The sequence below is a fragment of the Cupressus sempervirens genome, chromosome 9, assembly GCF_028749045.1.
Source record: "Cupressus sempervirens isolate cs-2001-9-10 chromosome 9, ASM2874904v1, whole genome shotgun sequence".
Taxonomy (NCBI): Eukaryota; Viridiplantae; Streptophyta; class Pinopsida; order Cupressales; family Cupressaceae; genus Cupressus; species Cupressus sempervirens.
In genome coordinates, this window is record NC_143126.1 from 542,309,833 (window position 1) to 542,336,160 (window position 26,328).

A 26,328-nucleotide genomic window follows, 5' to 3' on the forward strand; every position below is an offset into this window, starting at 1 on the left:
GTATTTTTATTACAAATATTATGGTGCTTGCAGACTTGGAGTAAAATGCTAATACAGTTAACATGTGAGGTTATTTGTTTTTTTCACAGTGGTAGTTTGGTCATAGAATTTTTAAGAAGGTTGCAGTGTAGAGATCATGTTTGATAGTTGACCAGGATCCTTACAAATTTTGCAAAGAGGACATTGAGATTATCTAGTGTAGGACAATAGATTTCTTAGAATTCTGTAGCATTGGATAGTCAAATGCATTACATGATGACATATGTCCCTAGGGGTCCTAGGACCCCTAGAGACATATTAGAATCGTTCTTAAGGGTCAAAGGGTGTTATAAGGTGACCTATAACCCCCTTCAACCCATTACATGATGACATATGTCCCTAGGGGTCCTAGGACCCCTAGGGACATATTAAAATCTTTCTTATGGGTCAAAGAGCATCATAGGTTGAACTATGACCCCCTTTGACCCATTACATGAAGAAATATGTCCCTAGGGGTCCTAGAAACCCTACAGACATATTAGAATCGTTCTTAAGAGTCAAAGGTTGTCATAGGGTGACCTATGACCCCCTTCGACCCATTACATGATGACATATGTCCTTAAGGGTCCTAGGAAGCCTAGGGACATATTAAAATCCTTCTTATGGGTCCAAGGGGGTCATAGGTTGACCTATGACCCCCTTTGACCCATTAAATGATGACATATGTCCCTAGGGGTCCTAGGACCCCTAGCGACATATTAGAATCATTCCTATGGGTCAAAGGGGGTCATACATTGACCTATGACCCCCTTCGACCTATTACATGACGACATATGTCCCTAAGAGTTCTAAGACCCCTAGGGACATATTAGAATTGTTCTTATGGGTCAAAGGGTATCATAGGGTGACCTATGACCCCCTTCGACCAATTACATGATGAAATATGTCCCTACAGGTTCTAGGACCCCTAAGAACATATTAGAATCGTTCTTATGGGTCAAAGGGGGTCATAGGTTGACCTATGACATCTTTTGACCCATTACATGATGACATATGTCCCTAGGAGTCCTAGGACCCCTAGGGACATATTAGAATGATTCATATGGATCAAAGGGGGTCATACGTTGACCTATGACCCCCTTCGACCCATTACATCATGACATATGTCCCTACGGGTCATAGGACCCCTAGGGACATATTAGAATGCTTCATATGGGTCAAAGGTGGTCATAGGTTGACCTATGACCCCCTTCGACCCATTACATGATGATATATGTCCCTAGGGGTCCTAGGACCCCTAGGGACATATTAGAATGCTTCATATGGGTCAAAGGGGGTCATAGGTTGACCTATGACCCCCTTTGATCCATTACATGATGACATATGTCCCTAGGGGTCCTAGGACCCCTGAGAACATATTAGAATGCTTCATATGGGTCAAAGGGGGTCATATCTTGAACTATGACCCCCTTCGACCCATTACATGATGAGATATGTTCGCAAGGACATATTAGAATCGTTCTTATGGGTTAAAGGGGGTCATAGGTTGACCTATGACCTCCTTCGACCCATTACATGATGACATATGTCCCTAGGGGTCCTAGGACCCCTAGGGACATATTAGAATCATTCTTATGGATCAAAGGGGGTAATAGGTTGACCTATGACCCCCTTCAACCCATTACATGATGACATATGCTGTTCTTATGGGTCAAATGGGGTCATAGGTTGACCAATGACCCCCTTCGATCCATTACAAGATGACATATGTTCCTAGGGGTCGTAGGACTCCTAGGGACATATTAGAATCGTTCTTATCGGTCAAAGGTTGTCATAGGGTGACCTATGACCCCCTTCAACCCATTACATGATGACATATGTTCCTAGGGGTTTTATGACACCTAGGGACATATTAGAATTGTTCTTATGGGTTAAAGAGGGTCATGGGTTGACCTATGATCCCCTTCAACCCATTAAATGACAACATATGTCCCTAGGGGTCCTAGGATCCTTAGGGACATTAGAATCATTCTTATGGGTCAAAGAGGGTCATAGGTTAACCTATGACCCCCTTCGACCCATTACATGATGACATATGTCCCTAGGGGTCCTAGGATCTCTAGGGACATATTAGAATGCTTCATACAGGTCAAAGGGGGTCATAGGTTGACCTATGACACCCTTCGAAGCATTACATGATGAAATGTGTCCCTAAAGGTCCTAGGACCCCTAGGGACATATTAGAATGTTTCATACAGGTCAAAAGGGACATATGTCCCATATTAAAATACTTCATACAGGTCAAAGACCCATTAACATATTAGAATCATTCTTATGGGTCAAAGGGGGTCATAGGTTGACCTATGACCCCCTTCAACCCATTACATGATGACAGATGTCTCTAGGGGTCCGAGGACCCGTAGGGACATATTAGAATCGTTCTTATGGGTCGAAGGGGGTCATAGTTCTTTCGACCCATTACATGACGACATATGTCCCTAGGGGTCCTACGACCCCTAAGGACATATTACAATTATTCATATGGGTCAAAGGGGGTCATAGGTTGACCTATGACCCCCTTCAACCCATTACATGATGACATATGTCCCTACAGGTCCTAAGACCACTAGAGACATATTAGAATCATTCTTATGGGTCAAAGGGGGTCATAGGGTGACCTATGACCCCCTTCGACCCATTACATGATGACATATGTCCTTAGGGGTTTTAGGACCCCTAGGGACATATTAGAATCATTCATATGGGCCAACTCATTAAATGACGACATATGTCCCTAAGAGTCTTAGGGACATATTAGAATCATTTTCTTATGGGTCAAAGGGGGTCATAGGTTGACCTATGATCCCTTTTGACCTATTACATGATGACATATGTCCCTAGGGGTCCTAGGACCTCTAGGGATATATTAAAATTGTTCTTATGGGTCAAAGGCTTTCCTAGGATGACCTATGACCCTCTTCGATGCATTACATGATGACATATGTCCCTAGGGATCCTAGGACCCCTAGGGACATTTTAGAATCATTCTTATGGGTCAAAGGTTGTCATAGGGTGACCTATGACCCCCCCTTGACCCATTGCATGACAACATATGTCCCTAGGGGTCCTAGGACCCCTAGGGACATATTAGAATCATTTTTCTGAGTCAAAGGCTGTCATAGGGTGACCTATGATCTCTTTCGACCCATTACATGATGGCATATGTTACTAGGGGTCCTAAAACCCCTAGGAACATATTATAATCATTTTTATGGGTGAAAGGGGGTCATAGGTTGACATATGACCCACTTCAACCCATTAAATGACAACATATGTTCCTAGGGATCTTAGGACCCCTAGGGATATATTAGAATAGTTTTTATAGGTCAAAAGGGGTCATAGGTCGACCCATTAAATGATGACATATGTCCCTAGGGGTCTTAGAACCCCTAGGGACATATTATAATGTTTCATATATGTCAAAGGGGGTCATAGGTTGACCTATGACCCCCTTTGATCCATTACATGACGACATATGTCCCTAGGGGTCCTAGGACCCCTAGAGACATATTAGAATCGTTCTTATGGGTCAAAGGGGGTCATAGGGCAACCTATGACCCCCTTCAACTCATTACATGAGGACATATGTCTCTAGGGGTCCTAAGACCTCTAGGGACATATTAGAATCATTCATATGGGTCAAAGGGGGTCATAGGTTGACCTATGACCCCCTTCGACACATTAAATGATGACATATGTCCCTAGGAGTCTTAGGACCCCTAAGGACATATTAGAATCCTTATTATGGGTCAAATGGTGTCATAGGTTGACCTATGACCCTTTTTGACCCATTACATAATGACATATGTCTTTAGGGGTACTAGGACCCCTAAGGACATATTAGAATCGTTCTTATGGGTCAAAGGGGGTCATAGGTTGACCTATGAACCTCTTTGACCTATTACATGATGACATATGTCCCTAGGGGTCCTAGGACCCCTAGGGACATATTAGAATCATTCTTATGGGTAAAAAGGAGTTAAAGGTTGACCTACGACCCCTTTCGACCCATTACATGACGACATATGTCTCTAGGGGTCCTAGGACCCCTAAGGACATATTAGAATCGTTCTTATGGATCAAAAGGGATCATAGGTCTTTCGACCCATCACATGATGACGTATGTCCCTAGGGGTCCTAGGACCCCTAAGGACATATTACAATTATTCATATGATTCAAATGGGGTCATAGGTTGACCTATGACCCCTTTCGACCCATTACATGATGACATATGTCCCTATGGGTCGTAGGACCCCTAGGGACATATTAGAATCGTTCTTATGGGTCAAAGGTAGTCACAGGGTGACCTATGACCTTCTTCGACCCATTACATGACGACATATGTGCCTAGGGGTCTTAGGACCCCTAGGGACATATTAAAATCATTCATATGGGTCAAAGGGGGTCATAGGTTGACCTATGACCCCCTTCGATCCATTAAATGATGACATTTGTCCCTAGGGGTTCTAGGACCCCTAGGGACATATTAGAATCGTTCTTATGGGTCAAAGGGGGTCATAGGTTGACCTATGACCCCCTTCGACCCATTACATGATGACATATGTCCCTAGGGGTCTTAGGACCTCTAGGGACATATTAGAATCGTTCTTATGGGTCAAAGGCTTTCATAGGGTGACTTATGACCTCCTTTGATCCATTAAATGATGACATATGTCCCTAGGGATCCTAGGACCCCTAGGGACATATTAGAATCATTCTTATGGGTCAAAGGTTGTCATAGGGTGACCTATGACCCTCTTTGACCCATTACATGATGACATATGTCCGTAGGGGTCCTAGGACCTCTAGGGACATATTAGAATCATTTTTATGGGTCAAAGGCTGTCATAGGGTGACCTATGACCCCCTTTGACCCATTACATGATGACATATGTTCTGACCCCTAAGGACATATTTGAATCATTTTTATGGGTCAAAGGGGGTCATAGGTTGACATATGACCCCCTTCGACCCATTAAATGACAACATATGTCCCTAGGGATCCTAGGACCCCTAGGGATATATTAGAATTGTTCTTATAGGTCAAAGGTGGTCATAGGTCGACCCATTAATTGATGACATATGTCCCTAGGGGTACTAGGACCCTTAGTGACATATTAGAATGTTTCATATAGGTCAAAGAGGGTCATAGGTCCATTACATGATGACATATGTCCCTATGAGGTTTATTGCAGATCTAAGGGATTTGGGTTTGCTGTTATGATGAGATGTTAAAAAATTTGGGCATATGAAATTGTTGGACAAAAGGATTTTTTTTTTAATGTTTAATTTAAATGAGGTTTTAGGGGGGAGCTTGCAGAAATGACCTCTTGGGTAAAAATAGACCTCGCCATTGGATTTTAGTCGACATTTCCATAAATTTTGATATATAATATGCCCTAGTTTGGTCATGTTCAGAAGAAATAGAAGAGTTTTTTGGTTTTAGCCCATGATGGCCGTCAAATTTAATCTCGTCAGAATTTTTGTCACAATAAAAAAAAAATGAAAAATCGTAGTGAAAGTGGTTAAAAAACTGTCTTAGTAAAACGATCATAACTTTCTCTTAGAATATCAGATTTTAGAATTCTTATAGGCGTTGGAAAGCTAATTCAGAGCACTACAACATGGTATAGGTCTGATTCTATGATTTCTATATTTTGTCAGGTTTTAAGAGCCCTAAAGTTAGATGTTATTTATTTTGAGAATGGATTAGGGCATAACATGGGCATATAGAGTTAGATTTTGGACTTCAAGTAGTCAACAGAAAGCTCTTGGAGAGCTCTACACATTGGTTTAGATTTGGTGTAGGTTTGGCATGGTTTATTTGGTGATATGTTGATCTGAACAGTTTATAGATATATTTTTATAATGGTAACATTGTGAGTTTATGGCATTGGAGATTTAAGATTTGATGTCATTGTATACTCAGTTCATATTTCAAATTGGTCTCATGATGATATGATTAATAGTGTTTGGTTTTGGATATGTATGAGGACTTGTTGGATCTACAAGTTGTCCAATGTTGTAAGCAGTCTATACTTACGGTTTGCATTTATGGCTTGGTTATAGGTTGTCTTTGCCCATTGATCTTTCATTATTGATGTATATTCATATTGGTGGCTTGGATTTGGGTTGTCTATGCCCTAAGTCACATGATTTTATGATTTTATCTTCATGTATAAGGGATGAGATGTTATTACTAGGTACAGTCATGGTGGAGGATTGTGGTTGACTATTTTATGCTGACAGGTTAGACATATCAAGAGCCAGATGCTCAGTTCATGGATGTGATCATGGTGCCATGGATTTTGGCATGACATGATTGGTTATATAGGTACATCCTTGATATTCGTTAGCTTGGATTTTTTGATTCAATTATGGTGGTATATTTTCTTGGTTGAGGATCATGGTTATTTGGTTTCTTTTGAGGAGCTCATGATGTGCACTTTGAGTTCTTTGATAGTTTGATGCCTTGGTTAATTCTCATGGTTAGAGGATGGTTTTTCATCATTATGTCATGGATAGCTTGGATACACAATTTAGTGGGAGCCTGTGACAGTGATGGGGTGACAGTGCAGGATTAGTTCTTGGTTTGGTTTGGATCTTCATGTAGGAGATGGATTTTATGATGCCATAGGTGACTTGGTACCACAGTTGAGTGGGAGTTGTTGACATTGATATATTTATTGAGTGTTTGCAAATGTTGGAGGTTTTTGTCTTAGATCCTGTTGCTATAGAAGCATCTTTGACATTTGCATGGTGCACTTCTTATCTTCATGGTCTGTGAAGATGGTTAGATTTTGAGGACTCATGGAGTTCTTAGTTATCTTCATGGTGTGTGGGGATGGTTCTTCCTGGTACATGGAGATGGTTTTCTTTATGGTGTATGGAAATGGTTGCATCTTGAGGACTCACAGGGTTCTTGGCAAAGGTGTGGCTTATGCTTTTATTTGGCATGTTATCCTTAGTGTGAGGATGATTTCATTATTATGTCATGGTATACTCTTGATATGCATTTAGAGTTGTGACATGTTATAGTTTGTTCATGTGGAGCATGTTATCTCTTTAGTTGAGATGGTTAGATCATGTTGTCATGTTTATGTTCTTGAAGCCATGGTTGGAACTTTGACATTGATCTTGATTTAGTTTCTTGGTATTGAGTACACTGATCATTAGCTAGATACTTCATGATATTGCTATGTTGCATTTGGAGTTGGCATGGATTGATTGGTTACAGGTGCTCGTGGATACTTAGAGATGGTGGTGATGCTGATTTCTCTTGGATTAGAGAAGTATTTGTTCGGATGGTTGATGGTTTCAAAAAGAAGTCTGAGAGGCAGTCACTTGATATGGACTTGAGAGGAGATTGTTCTTAGATGAGTCTTGGTTGGAGATTTGGGTATCTTGATGAACATTCTCATTCTCCACTCTTGGTCTAGTCGACAGTCTGCTACTTGAGAGGTATAGCCCATTGTTTCTCTTAGTTGCATTATATTTATGCTTGTCTTTCATGGATATTGATCTTGAGCTATGGTACATGAGTTAGTTCTGAAGGGTTAATTTGAGAGGTGGTTTAGCATTGGTTATCTCCATGTGCATATGTTGTTATGTTGGTTGAGTTTGGGAGATGGTTTTATATTGGGCATATTCCTTGGTTTAGGAATAGTTTTATGAGTTTGATCTTCTTGTGAGAGGCTTACATCCATGATTAGTTATATGGTATGGTTTGGGTGTTGTTGAGGCTTCTTGTTGGGGTTTTATGGAGGAGATCATACTTGCACAGTTTACATCTAGAGGTGTGTGTAGAAGGACATGATACAGGTTATGATTTGCATGGTTTCTCTGGTCTTGGTTATCTTCCTGGATGTTTGGTTTTGCCTACATTAGATTTGAGATTGGTTAGAGATTGTGATCACTGGTTTGTGCTCATGTATGTCATGTGAGAGATGACATGGTTATTCCTTTATCTCTTTCCTCTGTTGGTTGTGGAGAACTTGGGAGAGCATTGGAGACTTGTTATGAGAGTTGTTCTTGCAGGATATTAGTTTATGTATTGTGGATGTCCTTGAGACTACATGGATTCACTTCTTTGAGATGTGTTGAGTGGATTGGTTATAGATTTGACATTATCTTTTGCAGTGGGAGCTTCTTGGTATATATGTGGTAGGTATTGCTCTTGAGGCTTGTGATTGTAGGTGATAGATTGGATATGTCGATGATATGGGATTCACTTGTTATACCTTTGAGGTATGGATAGTTGGATGGGTTTGGCACTTGCTGTGGGTGCTATTTCAGCTATGGATATTTTGAGAACTACGGATACATGTGATTGCCTTTGGATCAAGTTTTTTTTGTGCTTGGAATTTCAATCAGTACAGGATTTTATGATCTTCTAATGCGACAGGTTGAGTGGCTTTCTCTTTGGATGGGTTCTATGTATGTCCAGTGGTAGTGGCATAATAGGAGGTGAGATCATTCATGTTTGAGATGCTGGATACTTTGATTTTTTTGTGGGTACCAAAATGGAGCACTTGGTGTATTTTGATCCATGATGGTGGATGTGCTAGGAGGGATTGTTCCCTTGTTCATTTGTGTGGCTACGGATTGACCCTATGCAATGTATTCAACAAGTGGGAGATTGTTGAGATAATGGGTGTGGGTGTTGCACACATTGCATAATATTGTTATATTTTATTATTTTATTTTATTATGTAATGTTGTGCCCAGATGGACGTGCAACATGTAAAGATTCTCATGGAATATTCTTGATGAGTTGTATTGTAACATTGTGATAATATTTTATATAATTATTTAATATTGGGGAAAAGAATTAAATGCCCAATATTAAATGTGGGGTCAATGGGTTAGGTAGCACATGGTCTATGTAATACCACTTAGTTGTTTTGTGGGACTTGCTACTATATAAGCAACCACAAGGGTAGTTGTTATAGAGTAAGAGTGAGAAAGGCAAGAGTCGAGTGGGACAAGGCTTGACAGGTTAGCCAAGGGAGCATTTGTGAAGGTTGGAAGCATGTCATGGGATGTGTGGACTCATGCTTGTTCACATAGTTTTCTCAGTTGTGGCTATGGCCATGAAGGCTTCCATGGTTGTATTGCAATGGTATTTTTGCTAAATAATAGATGATGATGGATGCTTTTGGAGGCTGGGTTTTTTTCTCTTAATGAGGGTTTCCTAGGGTATATCTTGTGTCACAATTTTTGTGGGTATGTTGGCTATTCTCTTGCATGTGGATTTTAATTCTATATTTATTTTAGATCTATTATGAGTTATGTGGAAATGGTTATATTCATTATTGCCAAGTTTCCTTACACTCTTAAACACTTTGGCCTCCTGAACCATTGCCTCTCCACCCATAATAGTATCATCCACAAATTGCTGGTGGGTGAAAGAAAGATGACCAGACGAAGGCTTGAGACCTTCCAGACTCCGATCTTTCTTTTTCTTATAATAAACCTTCCCAAATAATCAGCCAAAATGATGACGAGAACAAGGGATAGGGGATCACCCTATCTCAGCCCTCTGGAAGGGAAAAAGAATTTTGATGGGGAACCATTAATTAAAATTAACAAAGAAGGGGAAGAGACAATCTAAAAGATGAGTTTACAAACTTGGGAATCAAATCCAAAAGCTTGGAGGACCGTCATTAGGAAATTCCAATCCACCCTATCATAAGCTTTTGACATATCAAGCTTGAGTAGCAAACCTTCCCTCTTCCTAGCTTCAAGAGAATGAATAAACTTGTGCACCATGATAATAGAGTCTAGGATCTATCTCCCTGGGACAAAGCCAGTTTGCTATGGGGAGATAATTAGGTGAAGAACTCTGAGAAGCCTAGAAGTAAGTACTTTGGATATGATTTTGTAGAAAGAGTTGCAAAGACCGATGGGCCTAAACTTATCCATTGAATCTGCCCCTAGGATTTTTTGATTGAGAGCCAAAAAAGTAGCATTGAGTTCTTTCAAAAGGTTTCTAGCCCCAAAGAATTCTTGCACAACCTTCACAACATCCCCTTTGACTGCCTCCTAATAGACCTAGAAAAAGAAAGTTGGGAAACCATTTGAGCCAGGGGCCTTATCACCCAAAAGTGAATTGAGAGCTTAAAAAATTTCCTCCGAGGTTTGGATAGCTTTCAACATCAAGTTGTGGTGGGCTTGCAGTAGAGAAGGAATAGTAGACAAAATATCCTCTTGATCAGGCACCGAGAGAGAATGATCCTTAGAGAGAAGAGAAGAGAAAAACTGCACTACTTCATCCACTATCTCATTATCTTTAGATAAAAAAGTCTATCATTTCTTGATGTTGGAAATCCTATTATTGGCCTGATGTTTTAAAGTAGATAAGTGGAAGAACCTGGTGTTCTAGTCCCCTTTAAGCCAATTAACTCTTGATCTTTGTTTCCAAAAGTGTTCTTTCCTGGAGATGATGTTATGAAGGTTAATGAGAATAGACCTTTCCTTCAACCAATTTTGATCATTATATCTATCTTGCTAAATCTCTTCTTGGATTATGTGGAGCTATTCAGTCTTCTCATCCTTATCCTGGAAAATGTGGCCAAAGTGTGATTTGTTCCAGATTTTAATATTTATTTTCACATTCTTCAATTTTTGGGCCACCCTGAACATTGTAGTGCCTTCCACCTCAATGTTCCACCATGAAGAAATCTTGGTTTCAAAAGCTAGGTGGGAAATCAACATTTTCTGAAAATGGAAAAGGAAGGACCTTTTGAATGTAAGAGGAAAAATAGAGACAGATATGGGGGTGTGGTCCGATCCCATTCTAGGAAGAAGGGAAAGCCTACATGAGTAGTTTGCAACCAAACAAGGTAAATAAGGGCTCTGTCAAGATAGACTTGGATACAATGCCCCCCAACTCTCTTGTTAGACCAAGTGAATCTGCCCACCAGGAGATCAACATCTATTAAGGCCAAGTTGTTAATGAAATTTGAAAGGTCTAACTTACTCTCCTGATCTAGGGCAAGCCCTCGAATTTTTTCATTATTAGAGAGGGGGGAGTTGAAATCCCCCATTATAATCCCTTTGTTTATGTTTTCGGTGTTGATAACCTCTGTCAACTTAGCCCAGAATACCTTTCTCTCCCTTTTGGAATTGGGAGCATAAAGATTTAAAATAAACAAGGATTCATCACTATAAATATGGGACACCTTGCAAAGGAGGGCATTACCTGCATTATATATAGTAAATATTTGATAAGCCTTTTTATTATAGACAATCAACACACCTCTTACAGCTCCCTCCAAGTCTATGGCCTTGCTACTCATGTTTTTGTTGAAAGAGAGCTTGCCTACCACATCTTTTCTCATTTTGGTTTCTTGAATCAATAAAAAATTTGGTCTTTGGTCTCTGATCATATTCCTAACTAACTCCTATTTGTGAGACCCATTTAGGCCTCTTATATTGCAAGAAATGATCTTCATTTCTTACTTCAAGAGTATTCCTTGATGGTTCTCTAGCTCTTGTCTGCCAAGTTCTTTTTGGTCTCATCCTACAATAATTGGTTCATATTTTTCCTTCTTGGAGTCTTGAGTTTACCCCCAACTTCAACCTTAAACCTACTTTTGATTGTCACTGGTGATAGAGGAGGGTGGTCATGGTTCTTCTTCTTTTTTTAACCAAACTCTAGCCATTAATACTGTCTTGAGAGCAATTGTCAATCCAATCTTCCCATTGTGAGATCTAATTTGGAGAAGAGTTGTTAATAAGCTCTATGATCTTAGTCCCCAAACCTTTGGATGCTAGCAGGTTTGTTAGAGGAACAAGACTTCTCGCTTGACCAGACCCATCATTAGCAACTTTGTCACATTGGTTGTGATCCACCACCCTCGAGGAATCAACAACACCATTATTCGAGGGGTCTATGTCAGAGACCCTTGAAATCTTCACTTGAGGGGTCTCCTGCCTTCCTACAATCTGCTCCTTCTCAAACATCACATTAACTTCTACCATAGCTGTGGCCCCAATAGTTGGGTCATCCACCATAGACCCCTTTGGGACACTACTATGGACACCGTCCCGTATAACAAGGTCAGAGTGGTGTGGACTATTGCCACTTTTATCACCTTGGACTCCATCTTGCCTGATGGTGTTACTCTTAGCTTCCTTACCATCTTGGTTCTTAGGTTGCTTAGCAGGTTTGCATCTCCAGATCAATTTCTTCTTTCCCTTGACAGAGGTTCCAGTACACTAGGATTTCTTCTTTTCTTTGGCTATGTTGACAGGAGCTTGACTTTCTTAACTTTTCTACATCATAGCCCTTGGGCACTGATTTGCCTTATGACTAACCTTCAAACAAAGGAAACATGCAAAAGGAACTATTTCATATATCAATTTTTGAACATCCACTCCAAGTTTTGAGTGAAAAGCCACAGTTTCTAGCATGTCTAGTCCTTCTCTAACCCCTATGTAGATGCAAGCATAGTTGAGTCATCTTTTAGAGGCAGTGATCAAATCAATAGATAGAAGCTCTCCAAAAGACCTAGCTAGCCCCATAAAAATATCTTCATTCAAGAATTCTAAAGGCAATTTAGGCAGTCTAACCCACATAGGGGCTTGGATAAAAATTGAATCATTCAGATTCAGTTTGGAAGACCATTTCTGGAGAACAAAAGTGGAACGACCAATAACCCATTGACCTTCACTGAGAATGGAAGAAAGGTCTTCCATGCATGTGAATTCAAAAGATAAAAAGCCCTTTTCCATGGCCATGACCGAAACATGACCTTTAAGAGCCCATTTCTTCTTTATAAAAGACCTCACATCATCTATATTCAATCTAGGCTGCAATAATTTTCCAATCAAGGTAGAAGCCATGGATCGAATGCTATGATCCACGATTTCATTTGGGATGGCAATGGCACAAGAACCTTTCTCTGTCTCAGGAAGAATCTTAACAGGCAAGAAAGAAGGCTTACCTAAGGGCTTGATCCCAAAAAGGGAGGACCATTTAGCTGGTAGAACCCTATTGGGAGCCAAAGGAATCTTGATCACTTCCTTGGGGGGAACATATGGGTCCCCATCAACATTCTTCAACTGATCCCTTGTAAACGACCCCTGATCATCCCCCTTTTGTGGTCCTTACTCTAGTCCAAGGATCTGATTATGATAGTCCAGAAGGATCCCGCCCTTTTTAGAATTCAAATTTTGAAAACCTCCTCCTCCTCCACTCGTGCTCGCCATTGTGTGTCTAGGGAAATAAATTTGTTATCATATTCATTTTACATCATTTATTCATTATTGTTTTTTGGCATAAGTCATAAGACTTAGGGGGAGAGATTTTATCATATTGTATTTGTAATGATGTAAATATGACAAAGTGTATTTTAGACCAATGTCAAAGAGGGAGATTTTTGGTATCTCTAACTATTGTTGTCTATTATTATCAAACACTTAGTCATTTAAAAGGTAGAGTTAGATGGTCATCATTGAAACCAAGCTTCTTTATATAGGCTGAGTCATGGACAAAAGAAAGTATGTACAGAGCTCTATAGGAGCTGAGTAAGTGTATGATCACTGAGTATTTTCTATATGAGCTAAGCTCAATAACAACCAAGTAGTTTCAAGCATACAAGTGTCGAGTTACATATTATGTGGTGAGCACAATATAGACTAAGCAACATCAACTTTGAGTGTCAGAAAATAGTAAAGGCTGAACAATGCAAAGTCTACATAAAAGTTAGGAATGGAATAGATTTTTAGGTAAATCATTTTAAAGATGACATGGAAAGAACATTTAACATATGTAGAGGTTATTATAGATATTTTTACACGTGAATGTTGTGGATTACAAATCCCTATGTTTTATGATCAATGATTCAAATGGAGAGGCTAATTATGGAAGTATCTAGAGAAATCTTTACGAATTTTTTTAAACAGAGAAGATATTAACCTAGATCAGATGGCATGGAGATGAGAAGAGAAGTGTGCATGTGAACAAGGAGTAACATGCAAATATTGAAGTGAAAGATCGAGATCAGATCAAAAGTTAGCGAAAGTGTTATTTCTTAATAGATCAAGTGACCTAATCAAAGTGGTGAAGGGGAAGAAAAGTATTATCAGATCAGAGGAGAGGATTAATTAGCAAGGAGAAGACAAAAAATCATCTTACAAAGCATACCGAGAGTCAGGTATTGAATTAGTTCTGACCAACTTGAATCAGGGTAAATCTCTCAAAGGAGTGGTTTTAACAAATCTTTGTAAATCTCCTAATAGAGTCCTTACTTTACTATAAGTATTAAATCCTCTAACAAGGTGAAACCTAGTAGTCTCTTAAGCTTTTAACAGGGTAGACCCTTGACAAGTTAGATCATTTATTATGATCAAACATTATACCCCTAATAGGTTAACTTTATTACTGCACTAGTGAAGATTTGTGGGTATCATCCCCACCCTAGTTTTACCTTCATCTTGGAGGGTTTCTGGATAACAAATATTGTGTAATGTGTTTATTTTTATGCATATGATAGATCATATTTACATTTTCTAGCAAGTTTATTATACAAGTTTTACATGGACAAGTTAACTGGTGAATGATTGAATGAAGTGATTTAAAGTAAAAGTGCTTAAGATTTTGATTAATCCACACCCCCCCTCTTAGTATATTTTTATTATGTTTATAATTCCATCACATCAATGTATAGTGCCTCTTCCATTTTATTTTTTTATATCATCTTGGTGGATGTGACCTTGATTTATGGTCTTGTAATTGATCATGTTGACATCCTTGGGGTGATTTGACTTATGATGTTATATCCGAACACATTGGTTATAAATTATGTCTAACTTATGAGACTTATTATGCATTTGATGGTTTCACTAAAGTATGTGTTAGTGGTTACTTATATTGGTGTGGTACTATGCTATTATTCGATGAGAACCTTTGAGATACAAATAATGGTTCCATTATATGATGCATTTGACTACTACAACTGATTCTAGTTTTTGCAATAGTATTGACATATATGTTTGATTATGTTGTTAGTACTATTTTCAGCATATCTATATGATGGTGCCTTATGATTTTTTCTATTGTATTTTATGTTTGAGGTTATTGGTGCTATTTCGAGATGTTTGTCTAAGATTTTATAAAATATTGTGCCTCTATGTTGTGGATGTTTGTCTTTTAATCTAAATTGATACATATGCTTAAAATGATTATAAATAATTATTTAAATGTATTAATATAAATATAATATCCTATAATTATATGTTTCTATAGTATATTGCACCATTGCTACGCATTATTTCCTATTGGTGCTAGTAGGTGTTAGAAATATAAGAGGAGTAACTGAGGGGGATGGGTGAATCAATTGCCACTAAAATAATTCCAAATCCCTTAGATGTCAATACAATACTCTCTTGTTATCTCACTATTTGATTATAACTAGAAATCCATTGTAACTCGGTTAACAAATAAATCTTCAAATATTAATGTGTATTAACCTTCAGTAACTTAGTTGTAGAAAGATAAAGCAATAAGATAATATGAACACAAGAGACACTAAGATTTAATGTGGAAACTTAATTGGGAAAACCACCAATGCAACTAGTTACAAATTTTCACTCTTTTGAAGTGAGTCTTGTTAGGAGCCAACCTTGTTAAAGGTTACAAAACACAGTGTTAGATGTGACCTTGTTAAATGATTTTAAATCACCCTATTAGGAGTGGCCTTGTTAGAGGTCTTAAGACACTTCAATATAGAAATGCCACCTTGTTAGAGGATTTACAAAAATGTCTGTCAAGCTAATTATGTTAAGAGATTTCTTCACTGCTACAATTGTTAAAGAGTAACAATGATTGACCTAATTGATGAAGCAACTAGATTGCAGATCAGTATTCTGGTTTGTCCTTTGGATCCTTCCTGGTCAAAATATTCCTTGCAGCTCCTTGGATATTCTGCCCTTAATCAGATATCCTTCTTAATTTACATCTTATCTTCTTTCCACAACTCTATTTCATCCCACAACTTGACCTTTCATATATATGAAATGCAATGTCAAGTGGGCTTTAATACCTTACAAATAAATAATTATCATCCATTAATTTGTCTTTCATAAACAAAATAAATAAAGAAAGTTATTTTGATGTAGGTCGGATTGAATTGAAACCGAGTCACTCCTTTACCATTGAGTTCCTTAGTATTTGACTTGACTCGGTTTACATTAAACTTCTAACTTGGTTACAACTAAACTCCTTTGGTGACCAACCTAGCTTGGCCAACTAGATCACTAAACTTGTCTTCTGCTCAGCTAATACAAGAGTCTTCTAAGCTCGATTCCAATTGGCAGTGCGCACTTAGAGTATAACATTTGTGTAACATCAATGAAAATAAACAATTGAGTAATTGTTATCAACAGTAGGAAGTAGGAACATAGTCATAGTCACTTACTTTTCAGATCTACATGGTGTCCCATTTTTCTTAAACATGACTATGTGTTTGTTGGTGCTTCGACTATTTATATATTCAACATTTACACTTGATGTTTTCCTTTTTACTGAATAAGTACTAGATACATTCAACTTGATTATAGGATGTGACTATGTACTTATATCCTTAATAGTGGGCACTAGGAGATAGTGACTTTGAACTTCTATACTAATCCATTATCATCCTTGTATAGGTGACGTGTTTGTGTTATCACATTATTTTTCCTCAGGTAATGTTGGTGAATCTAGATTCATTATGAATTATGAGATTAGACCAATGAGTATATAGATATACATTTAGGGTCCTCCAATTATCATGAAAAATATTGGTTTGATTAGATTTTGGAGGACTTTTTATTATTTCTTTAATTAATTTAATTTAATGGCTAATTTATTCTAGTTGAATTCTAAATATTTGGAACTAACTTATTTATTTGGGAAAGGGGCCAATTAGACTATTAAGTGATTTAATATTCTAAATTATAACTCACTTTAGTTAAAATTCTTATATTAGGAAAAAGTGAGTTTTAATTCTCACTTTGTGGATTTGAAAAATCACTCCAAAACCCGTTTGGATAATTTCTTGTTTTGTTTTTTGAGGAGATTGGCTCTTTGGAGTTCTATCCATCTCTTTATTGTAGTTCCCAATTTCAATATTTTTGGAATAGGTAGGGCTCTCACATTTTTTTATTATTTTTCTCTATTTAACTAAATTTATTTTCTCTCTAGATGATGGGAGGTTGAGAAATAATATTCCCCTTTGTTTTTGTACAATTCCATAGCCTAGTTGGTTGGGTATTTTTATTTATGTGAATTAGGTTTTCAAAATGAAAGTTTTGGTAATGTTATGCTGCCAAATTTTGTGTGCATTCCCAAAATGGGATTTTTATTGGATTTATTGGACTTTGAGAATGCTTTGGAAATGGTAATTCAATTTCATAGAATTTTGAGATGTTTCAATTTTGGGTTTTTTGGCGTTGCCTTGTTTTATGTGCCACCCAACATTTGATTGCCAGTTTGTTGGCTTTATTAGAAATTTGATGCTAGTAGTCTCTACTGCAAAAACTAGGATCATAGAGTCTAAATGGTTAGAAGATATTCTAAGTATTTTTATATCATGAACTGAAAGTGCTCTTTCAAGTTTAAAATGATGATTTCAGTTCCTTGCTAGATTTTGCCAGAATTTGAGTATTGGTTTCTTTTGGGTATTATACCCCATCCTCATATGATACAAGATGATTTATATTTTCTTGCTGAAAAGTGGTCAGTTAAGCTACGAGTTATTGTGCTTCCTTATGGTTTTCACTAAGTTTCTTTTTTGAGTGTGTTTATGCTCTTCTTGTGATGTTGTGTTTCCTAAATCCAACCTTTGCATATTGTACATTATTTTTTTACATAGATTTGGTTGTTCCCAACCATGTACATATGTAGGATCTTGAAAGACTTAAAATCCTAAATTTAGGATAGTTGAGTGATTTTTCATCTGGGGCTTGGTTGGGAAGTTGCGTTTCTTTATGGCACTTGTTGTATGATGAAAAGGGTACATAGGATAGAGGGGTGGAGTGGCCTCACATGGGTACCCCACTCCATAAGTGGCCAATAAGATAATTTGGAGATGTTCTAAATAGTAATAACTTGAATTAAACATGTAGGATAATAATTCTTAAATTAAGATAAGACATCTACTTATCCAGATAGTAGTTGTACATCCCGAGTGAGCCAGTGCAAGAATGGAGTCCCCAGATGGCAACAAATATTGTGTGGAAATTGGTGTGAGTGCATTGTATGTAGCCTCTTAAGGGAGTTGATTTTCTATACCCACTATATACACCTTGGGCTAGTATAAGCCTAAGCCAAGCGATTGTACTCCACCAAAGTTCCTACATACCTTTCCTATAGAGTGTTCTTGCTAGTGACATGATGTATTGGATTTTATTTATGCATTCTTATGTCATATATTGTTTGGCATGTGTGTAGGATTTTGATGTTTCTATCTTATGTGCATGTGATCGGGTCATTATCTCCATAAAAATAATGAGCTGGGCCTACGACTTCCACATGATTAGGAGGTGTCACCACCTATACCACTACTAGGGATCAAAGAATAAGTACATCTTCTCATCTAGATGTAGAACCTTTCTTGAACTTCTCTTTCTCTTGCATCCTTTTGATTATTGCACTTGTAATTTTGATGCAAATTCTCTTGTAGATGGATTACTTTTAATCATATATGATGGATACTTTAGATGTCAGTACTTGATGTACCTTATCTATCAATGTAGTGTCTACCTCCTTGGCACTCATTTCTATGGAGTTAGTTATTTCTCAACCCATTTTATGTTAATTTTAGGACCAAACATCAAAAAGTTACATTCAAGAAGTTTTGGATCATTTTTGTATTAGTCCTAGTAAGTCCTTAGTCATTTCTAGTTCCTGGGTCACCTTTAGGATGCCTTTAATAATATCCTACATGCTTAGTTGCATCTAGAAGATCATTTTTAGGGTTCTAGGTCATTTCTGGGGTAAAGAGATACTTTTAGTGAGTTTTTTTATAAGATAATGGATACTTTAACATATGCATTGAACTAGTTGGTGGTATATTCAAGTAATATTTTGTGTAGATGCATCCTTCCAAGTCAAAATAGATGATAATATCCCTAATTAAGTTGGTATAAGAGAAAATGGTCTCATGATTTGTCTTCTCAGTTTAAATATTAAATGAACTTGTATGGTTATCCACCTAAGAGTTGTGCATTGGGCCTTAAAATCAATATTCATTTGAGTGGAAATGTAGTAATCAAAATTAACCTTGCATGTTGATCACATAGGTGGAAATTGAAATGTGTGAACATAATTGAAGGCTTGTGGAATATTTGGATCATCGTGAAAGCCTTCCACTTGTAATTGATTATGCATATTGTATGTATGTGTTCCATCCTTATTTAACATTAAAAAAAAGTACGTTATTCTATGATTGATCCTTGTTTCTAAAGATTACCGAGAAGGGCATTACAAGTCCCAATTTCACTTTAGACCTACATAGATTAAAAAATTAAGAATTGAATTCAATAAAACTCTTATGTTTTATGTTTTGTTTAGTATTGAAACATTTTTCCCAAATTTTCAATACCATTATAATAATATTTTATGACATTTTAACTAGATCATTTTTTGAGAATATTATTATTTCAAGTTTACATTTGATCAAATATTAAAAATTAATTAATTAATAATGAAAAGAATTATTGCTCATCCTTCCCACTTTATCCATCCCTAAGTTTAAAATATCAAGGCCTTGAATTGCATTGCAATAACAAGGTTATAGTACTAAGAAAGTATAGACAATTTTAAACCATTCAACTTCCCAAACTTAAGAATACACTATTGATGTGGTACCAAGTTTACCAATCATTAACTATTGTCAAAATATAATTACTATCTTGTAACAAACTTACATCTACAGAAGACCAGTAACTACTTGAAATTGCACCAAGTAGAATTTTATTAACACCAAAGGTACCTATAATTATATAGATCATATTGTTATTATTATCATTGACATATTTTCATTATTATTCATAACCATGATGACCTAATATATTTATGTTCCCCATTCTCTCTTTTCCACATATAACCTCCAAATTATCCTAGAATTACTCACCAAAGAACTACTATTGGATGCCATCTTATTATGGTGTTAATCATGATGTATATGATAATAGATTTATATTTTATTATATAATATATAAGATAGCATTTATGAAATTAAATGAAAGTATTATGTACAATCATTTTGAAAGCATATAAGAATTTAAAATGTATCTATTCAATAAAAGTTTTCATATATTCGATTGTAAAATCAGTAATAAGAGGTAAATAAGTACATATAAGATTTACAATTAAAATTCTTTAAAAAAAATAAATATATATTAATTTTTAAAAGAAGAGATACATCAACAAGGCTTTGAGGTGTAGTCTTTCCTCAACACATAGTACGAAAGGGTGTATCATGCAAGTGTGATCAATATGTCAAAACGTTTACATGACACTAAGAGGCTACCTAACCTTTGAGTATAGAAAAAAGAGATAGATCCACAAACCAAAACTTTCATCCATAACAAACACTTGTACAATAGAGTAAAGTGTTCTCATATATGTTTAAAAATTTATGTGACACTAGGGACTACCTGATTTCTATAGCATTAAAAAAAATACATTCACACACTAAAACTTCAATCTATGACAAACACTTGTGCCCCTCCCAAAAAGTCAACGACTTAAATTTTAATCCCAATAAATGATCTCCATCAAGCCAAAGTAGAAAAAATCTGTCATGATTAGCTGATTAGCTGGAGGTTTATTCACAATAAATGATCTAGTCCATCAAGCCAAAGTAGAAAAAATCTATCATGATTAGCTGAAATCCTCATGAAGAGGAGGATGTTGAGGGAATAATCTCTATAGTGTATGAGCCATCAGGGTTGCAATGAATCCAAAAGCTCTCCAATGAATATCTCTCATAAAAATGGGCTGCAAGTCTTGCAGCTTTGATATGCAATGGAGCACTCGTGACAGACTTGGCCGCTTCTCTACTTCTCCATATGCATGATGCTAGGCACTCCCTTCTCTCGTTCAATGTCCCATACCAGTACTGCAATCAAATAAATATCACCACTATTTATATATGCTCAAAAAAAACTAAAGGAAGATAGTTGAAGGCTTTAAATAAAAGAACATGATGATGGATCATAGATTATAGAGTTGTATGTAATCTACTATATTACCCATGAAATATTATCAGATGAACAAATAGGTATAGTACTGCAATCAAATAAATATCAGCACTATTTATATAGTACTCAAAAAAAAAAAAAAACTACAGGAAGATAGCTAAACGGTTTGAATAGGAGAACTATCATTCGCAATGTTTTACTCATCTTGATGATGGATCATAGATTGCAAATTTCACAAAAAATATTATCTATATTTATTTTAGATGAACAATGGAATATCGAAAAGAAAAAACGATACCCGAATTAATTTTCCAGATGTGAGAGCCTCTTGATATGCTGCTGCATCTGCTGCATAGAGAAGAGTATCATCATCTACACAATCTGATTTTCTGACTGATCTGAATGCCACACCATAGAGCTTGATAGGTTTGTTTGTGAATGGAGGGAGAGTGAAGAGAGAATCCCAATTGAAGCAAGATTGAATGGGAGTGGAGAGAGGATGAGTGTGAGCCATGGAAGTTGGTTCAAGCTTCTCAAACATCTCCTTCAGTGACAAATCCTCCTTATCTTCGCAATGCTCTGGTGTGATTGTCATCCTTGTGATGATCCCTTCTCTCTAGGTGGGTGTGTGAGGAATAAATAGTTTCTCTCTTGTATAGGTGCAGGCACCATACATTAAAACGTCCAGATACATTGCCTAACAATAGTGGAGGAATGACCAATGATACGACGAGATTTTTGGGGAATATTGTTCTATGAAAAAACGTTTTTTTCTTTCATTGTTGACGTCGTGTATTATTATTATTAGTGTGGAAAAGGAATGGATAAAGCTTGTGTCATTTTGGGGACCGGCCTTACCGGTCTTCTAAATTTTAGATGGTAGTGTACAATTTCAAAATTTGTTGAAGTAGGAAATTTTGATCATTTTACGTTCGCATGTATATCATTTTCAAGGTTTGTATTTTTTAAGGCAGGTGTGAATATCATAACTTGAGGAGTAGGGTCTTGATCACAAGGGTTTCTTTAAATATTATTAGGGTGGTATTGTCAATCGAGTTCTTATTGGTGGAGTGATAATATATTATTCCTTGTTTGTTTTAGGCTCTTGATAAACGATACATGTGGGAACTTGTTGATGTGCAATTGAGCATATGCCTACCTTGGAGATGGAAAATAAGAAGGTCCAAACCATCCTTCATGTGTAGTAAGGTCTGTGAAATTTTGAGGCATAAGAGAATGGGAGTGAAAACAATGATCTTCTTGACAACCTCAACACCTCTAGGATGAGTGACTACATCCATACCACTCGAAAGGTGAGTTAGATTCAAGAGGTACATGGACAATTGTGCAAGGGACGTTAGCCTAGTGATCCAACTCCTTGTTGATGACCTTTGGATGTTGAGCACCATTAGATGTTGAACTTATTATCTATTCTATCCAAGTAACTTATAATGAAGATATTACAATGACAACCCAAGCACATGACATATTTTTTTAATGTGGAAAACCTACAAAGGGAAAAACCATGGTGAAAATTGAACTCATGCCAAATGGAAGTTGATTACAACCATTTAGGCCATGGGCCAATGAACACATTGCCCCTGAAAAGGTCTTGCAAACTAGAGCACCAACTCTAACTAGAGGCACCAACAACAATGCAAGATAGAAGAACTTTTCACCCTAAGACACCAACCTTAGTTCTAAATATTATGATTAAAAGGAATGAACTAACATGAAGTGCATTCTCTAAAATGTTGATTAAATTTCACTAGTTATATCTTTATGATTGATCCTACCTCTTCTTATCTACCCACTTGCCTCTTTGCATTTTATGGTACCTCAAGCTTCTTTCTCAAATCTTACTCCTTAAATCTTAAAAAAACCTCTTAAATATATCCACAACAACACATAATATCATCTATTACATCACAAAAGGTAGAGATAGACATCATCTACACAAAGTTGACCACAAAAAATCTATATGCACAATGTGGTTAGCCCAAATATATAAAAGCAACTCAAATACACCACAACAAGCCTCCCACCAATGATTTGACCAAAGAGAAACACCACAGAACTCTCCCAAGTATGTGTCACATGTAACATGTACCAAAAATAGAAAAGCATTAACCAATTGGTCTATGAATGTTCTTTAAATATTATTAGGGTGCTATTGTCAATCAAGCCCTTATTGGTGGAGTGGTAGTATATATTTTTGTTGTCTTTTTTAGGCTCTTAATAATGGATACATGTGGGAACTTGTCGATGTCCAATCATGAATAAAAGCACCTTGGAGATGGAAAATATGAAGGTCCATACCATCCTTCATGTTTAGTAGGGTCTATGGAATTTTGAGGCATAAGAGAATGAGAGTGATTCAAACAATGATCTTCTTGACAACCTCAAACCCTTTGGAATGAGTGAGTACATCTATACCACTCTCAAGGTGAGGTAGATTGAAGAGGTACATGGGCAATAGTGTTGTTGGAAACTACAATTGGAATAATTGTTTTGTTAGCATTGATGTCAAATCTATTTATAAGAGTTTTCTATCTGATCTAAATGTCATATCTATTTGATTGATGAAGAGGATTTGAGAAATTGTTCATAACAAAAGCATTAACATGAAAGATTGATTTGTGAAGAGGAAACCACAAATGGAAATTTGATTAGTTAGACTTCGACAAGGCAAAGTGATTTTTTAAATCATGTTGATAGAGGAGAAGATAGTGATGTTCAAGTCTTGATAGTATAAACAAGGATAGATCACCTATGTAGGCTTGACCGAGCAATAGAGTAAAAGACCTAGGAATTTTGATGTACATGTTGAGTAATTCTAGTGTCAATCGAGCCACATTAAGTGTCAGGAAAATCCAATGTTGACTGAGTAGATCAGTATCAACTGAGTGACATTGTTGATGTCAAGAAAAAAGTTCTATAGATGACTACGTTGATTTCTTGGGATATGGAAAATGTGTTGTAGATAAATTGATGATTATGATCATTTAATTCTAGGAGAAGGATTAGGTAAATGATCTAAGAGATAAATTCAAGGAGAAGCTTCTAGAAAAGAAGAGATAAACAAAATGATGATTAGATACATTCTATTTGATGGATTGAATCATGAACCCTAAGATCTATAGTGTTGATTAAGTGGAAAAATATCAAGACTCCCTATTTAAGGAGGTGGAGAGGAAAAATTTTAGTGAGTGTGTGTGTGTAGAAGAGAGAAGAGTGCATAGCAGCTATGTGCATGTGAAAGAGTTCCAGAGAGTTTGAGCCATTACTAATGTTGTTGGTTGGAAAATCTAAGTAGAGGGCTTAATTGAGTTGAGAACAAGTGTAGGATGATTGCTTGAAGAGTTGCCAAGCTAATTTGAAATTGAGATGACAATGGAGGTCAAACAATGAATTAGTATGAAGAGTTTAATAGAGATCTAAACATGCATAGTGAGTTGTACTAAATAGATCAAACATGTTACTTTCTAACCATTGTGAATAATATTTGAAATCCTTTAATCAATGTTGACCTAATAGTCATAAAGACCTAACAGTTTGTATAAGTCCTTTAACTGAGTGGCATTCTAATAGAATGTTCTAAAGTCCTCTAACAAGGCCACTCCTAACAAGGTGATTAAATCCTTTAACAAGTTCACATTTAACAGTGCGTATTGTAACCTTTAATAGGGTTTTCTCCTAACATGGCTCACTTTAGAAGAGTGAAAAATGGTGACATGTTGTTGGTGGTTTCTCTCAAATTGGGTTTCCATGTAAAATCCTAGTGTCAAACTTGTGTGGATGTTATTGTGGTGCTTTATTGCTTTAAGTTTACATTTTGCAAGTCTTTTATTTTAAGAACAATGGATAGCTAGTCAATGTTGCTAATAGTTTACTATAGAGGCCAAGAAATGGAATCATAAGATCTGAAATTGTTTAAGTGTTTGATTGTTCAATTTTGGATAACTGATTCACCACCCCCCCCCCCCCCCGCTTCTTAGTTATTCTAATTTTTCTAACAAGTGTAAGGGGCATTAGCCCAATAGTCCAAATCCTTGTTGAACACCTTTGAATGTTGAGGGTGGGGGGGGTGAGAGATGATGGATCAACATGAAATAACATTATGCATTTCTCTTCAAAACATACTTATTATGTATTCTATCTAGGTAAATTATAACAAAGATATTACAATAACAACACAAACACTTGACATGTTTTTTTATGTGGTAAACCTACAAAGGGAAAAACCATGGTGATAATTAAACTTTCCCTAAATGAGTTGATTACAAATATTTAGGCTATTTTCCAAGGAGCACATTATCCCTAAAAAGGTCCTACAAACTAGAGCACCAACTCTAACCAAAGGCACCAACAACAATGCAAGAGAGAAGAGCTTTTCACCCTAAGGAAGCAACCTTATTTCTAGATATTATGATTAAATGGAATGAACTAACATGAAGTGCATTCTGTAAAAACTTGATTATAGTTCACTAGTTATATAGATTTATGATTGATTTCATCTTCGCCTATCTACTTGTATGCCTCTTTGCATTTCATGGTGTCTCATGATTTTTTCTCCAATAATACTCTATAAATCTTTAAAAACTTCTTAAATATATCCAAAAAAATACACAATATCATCTATTATGTCACAAAGATAGAGATAGACATCATCTACACAATGTTAACCGCCAAAAATCTAAATGCACAATATGGTCCATCCCAATATTTCAAAGCAACTCAAATACACCACAAAGGCCTCCCACCAATGATTTAACCAAAGAGAAACACCACAACACTCCCCCAAGTATGTGCCAAAAGCAACATGTAGCCGAAAATAGAAACACATTAACCAATTGGTCTAAGAATGTTCTCCATAACACCTAGAGGAAAAATAAGGTGTGTGAAGCATTACACCATTTTAGAACACCTTCCCCATATCCAAAATATATGCCACAATCATTGCTTGTCATCATTAAAAAGCAAACACTTGATTTTGCCACAATGGATGAAGCAATAGATACATGTCTACCAAATTAATAGAAAAGGTGGCATGGACATCCAAAATCTCTAATAAATCACAACATAAAATCATG

At 36.6% G+C, this 26,328-nt stretch overlaps 1 protein-coding gene across 1 annotated transcript; it reads right to left on the reverse strand.

Annotated features, from left to right (window-relative positions):
• Positions 1 to 20,527: 20,527 nt before the first annotated feature.
• Positions 20,528 to 21,830, reverse strand: LOC149539773 (UPF0643 protein PB2B2.08-like). Its single transcript, XM_089799343.1, has 2 exons — positions 21,534 to 21,830; positions 20,528 to 21,153 (listed from the first exon to the last, which is right to left on the reverse strand). Exons 1-2 carry the CDS (start codon positions 21,828 to 21,830, stop codon positions 20,929 to 20,931), a joined length of 522 nt encoding a protein of 173 aa, XP_089655469.1. The 3' UTR covers positions 20,528 to 20,928.
• Between the last annotated feature and the right edge of the window lie 4,498 nt (positions 21,831 to 26,328).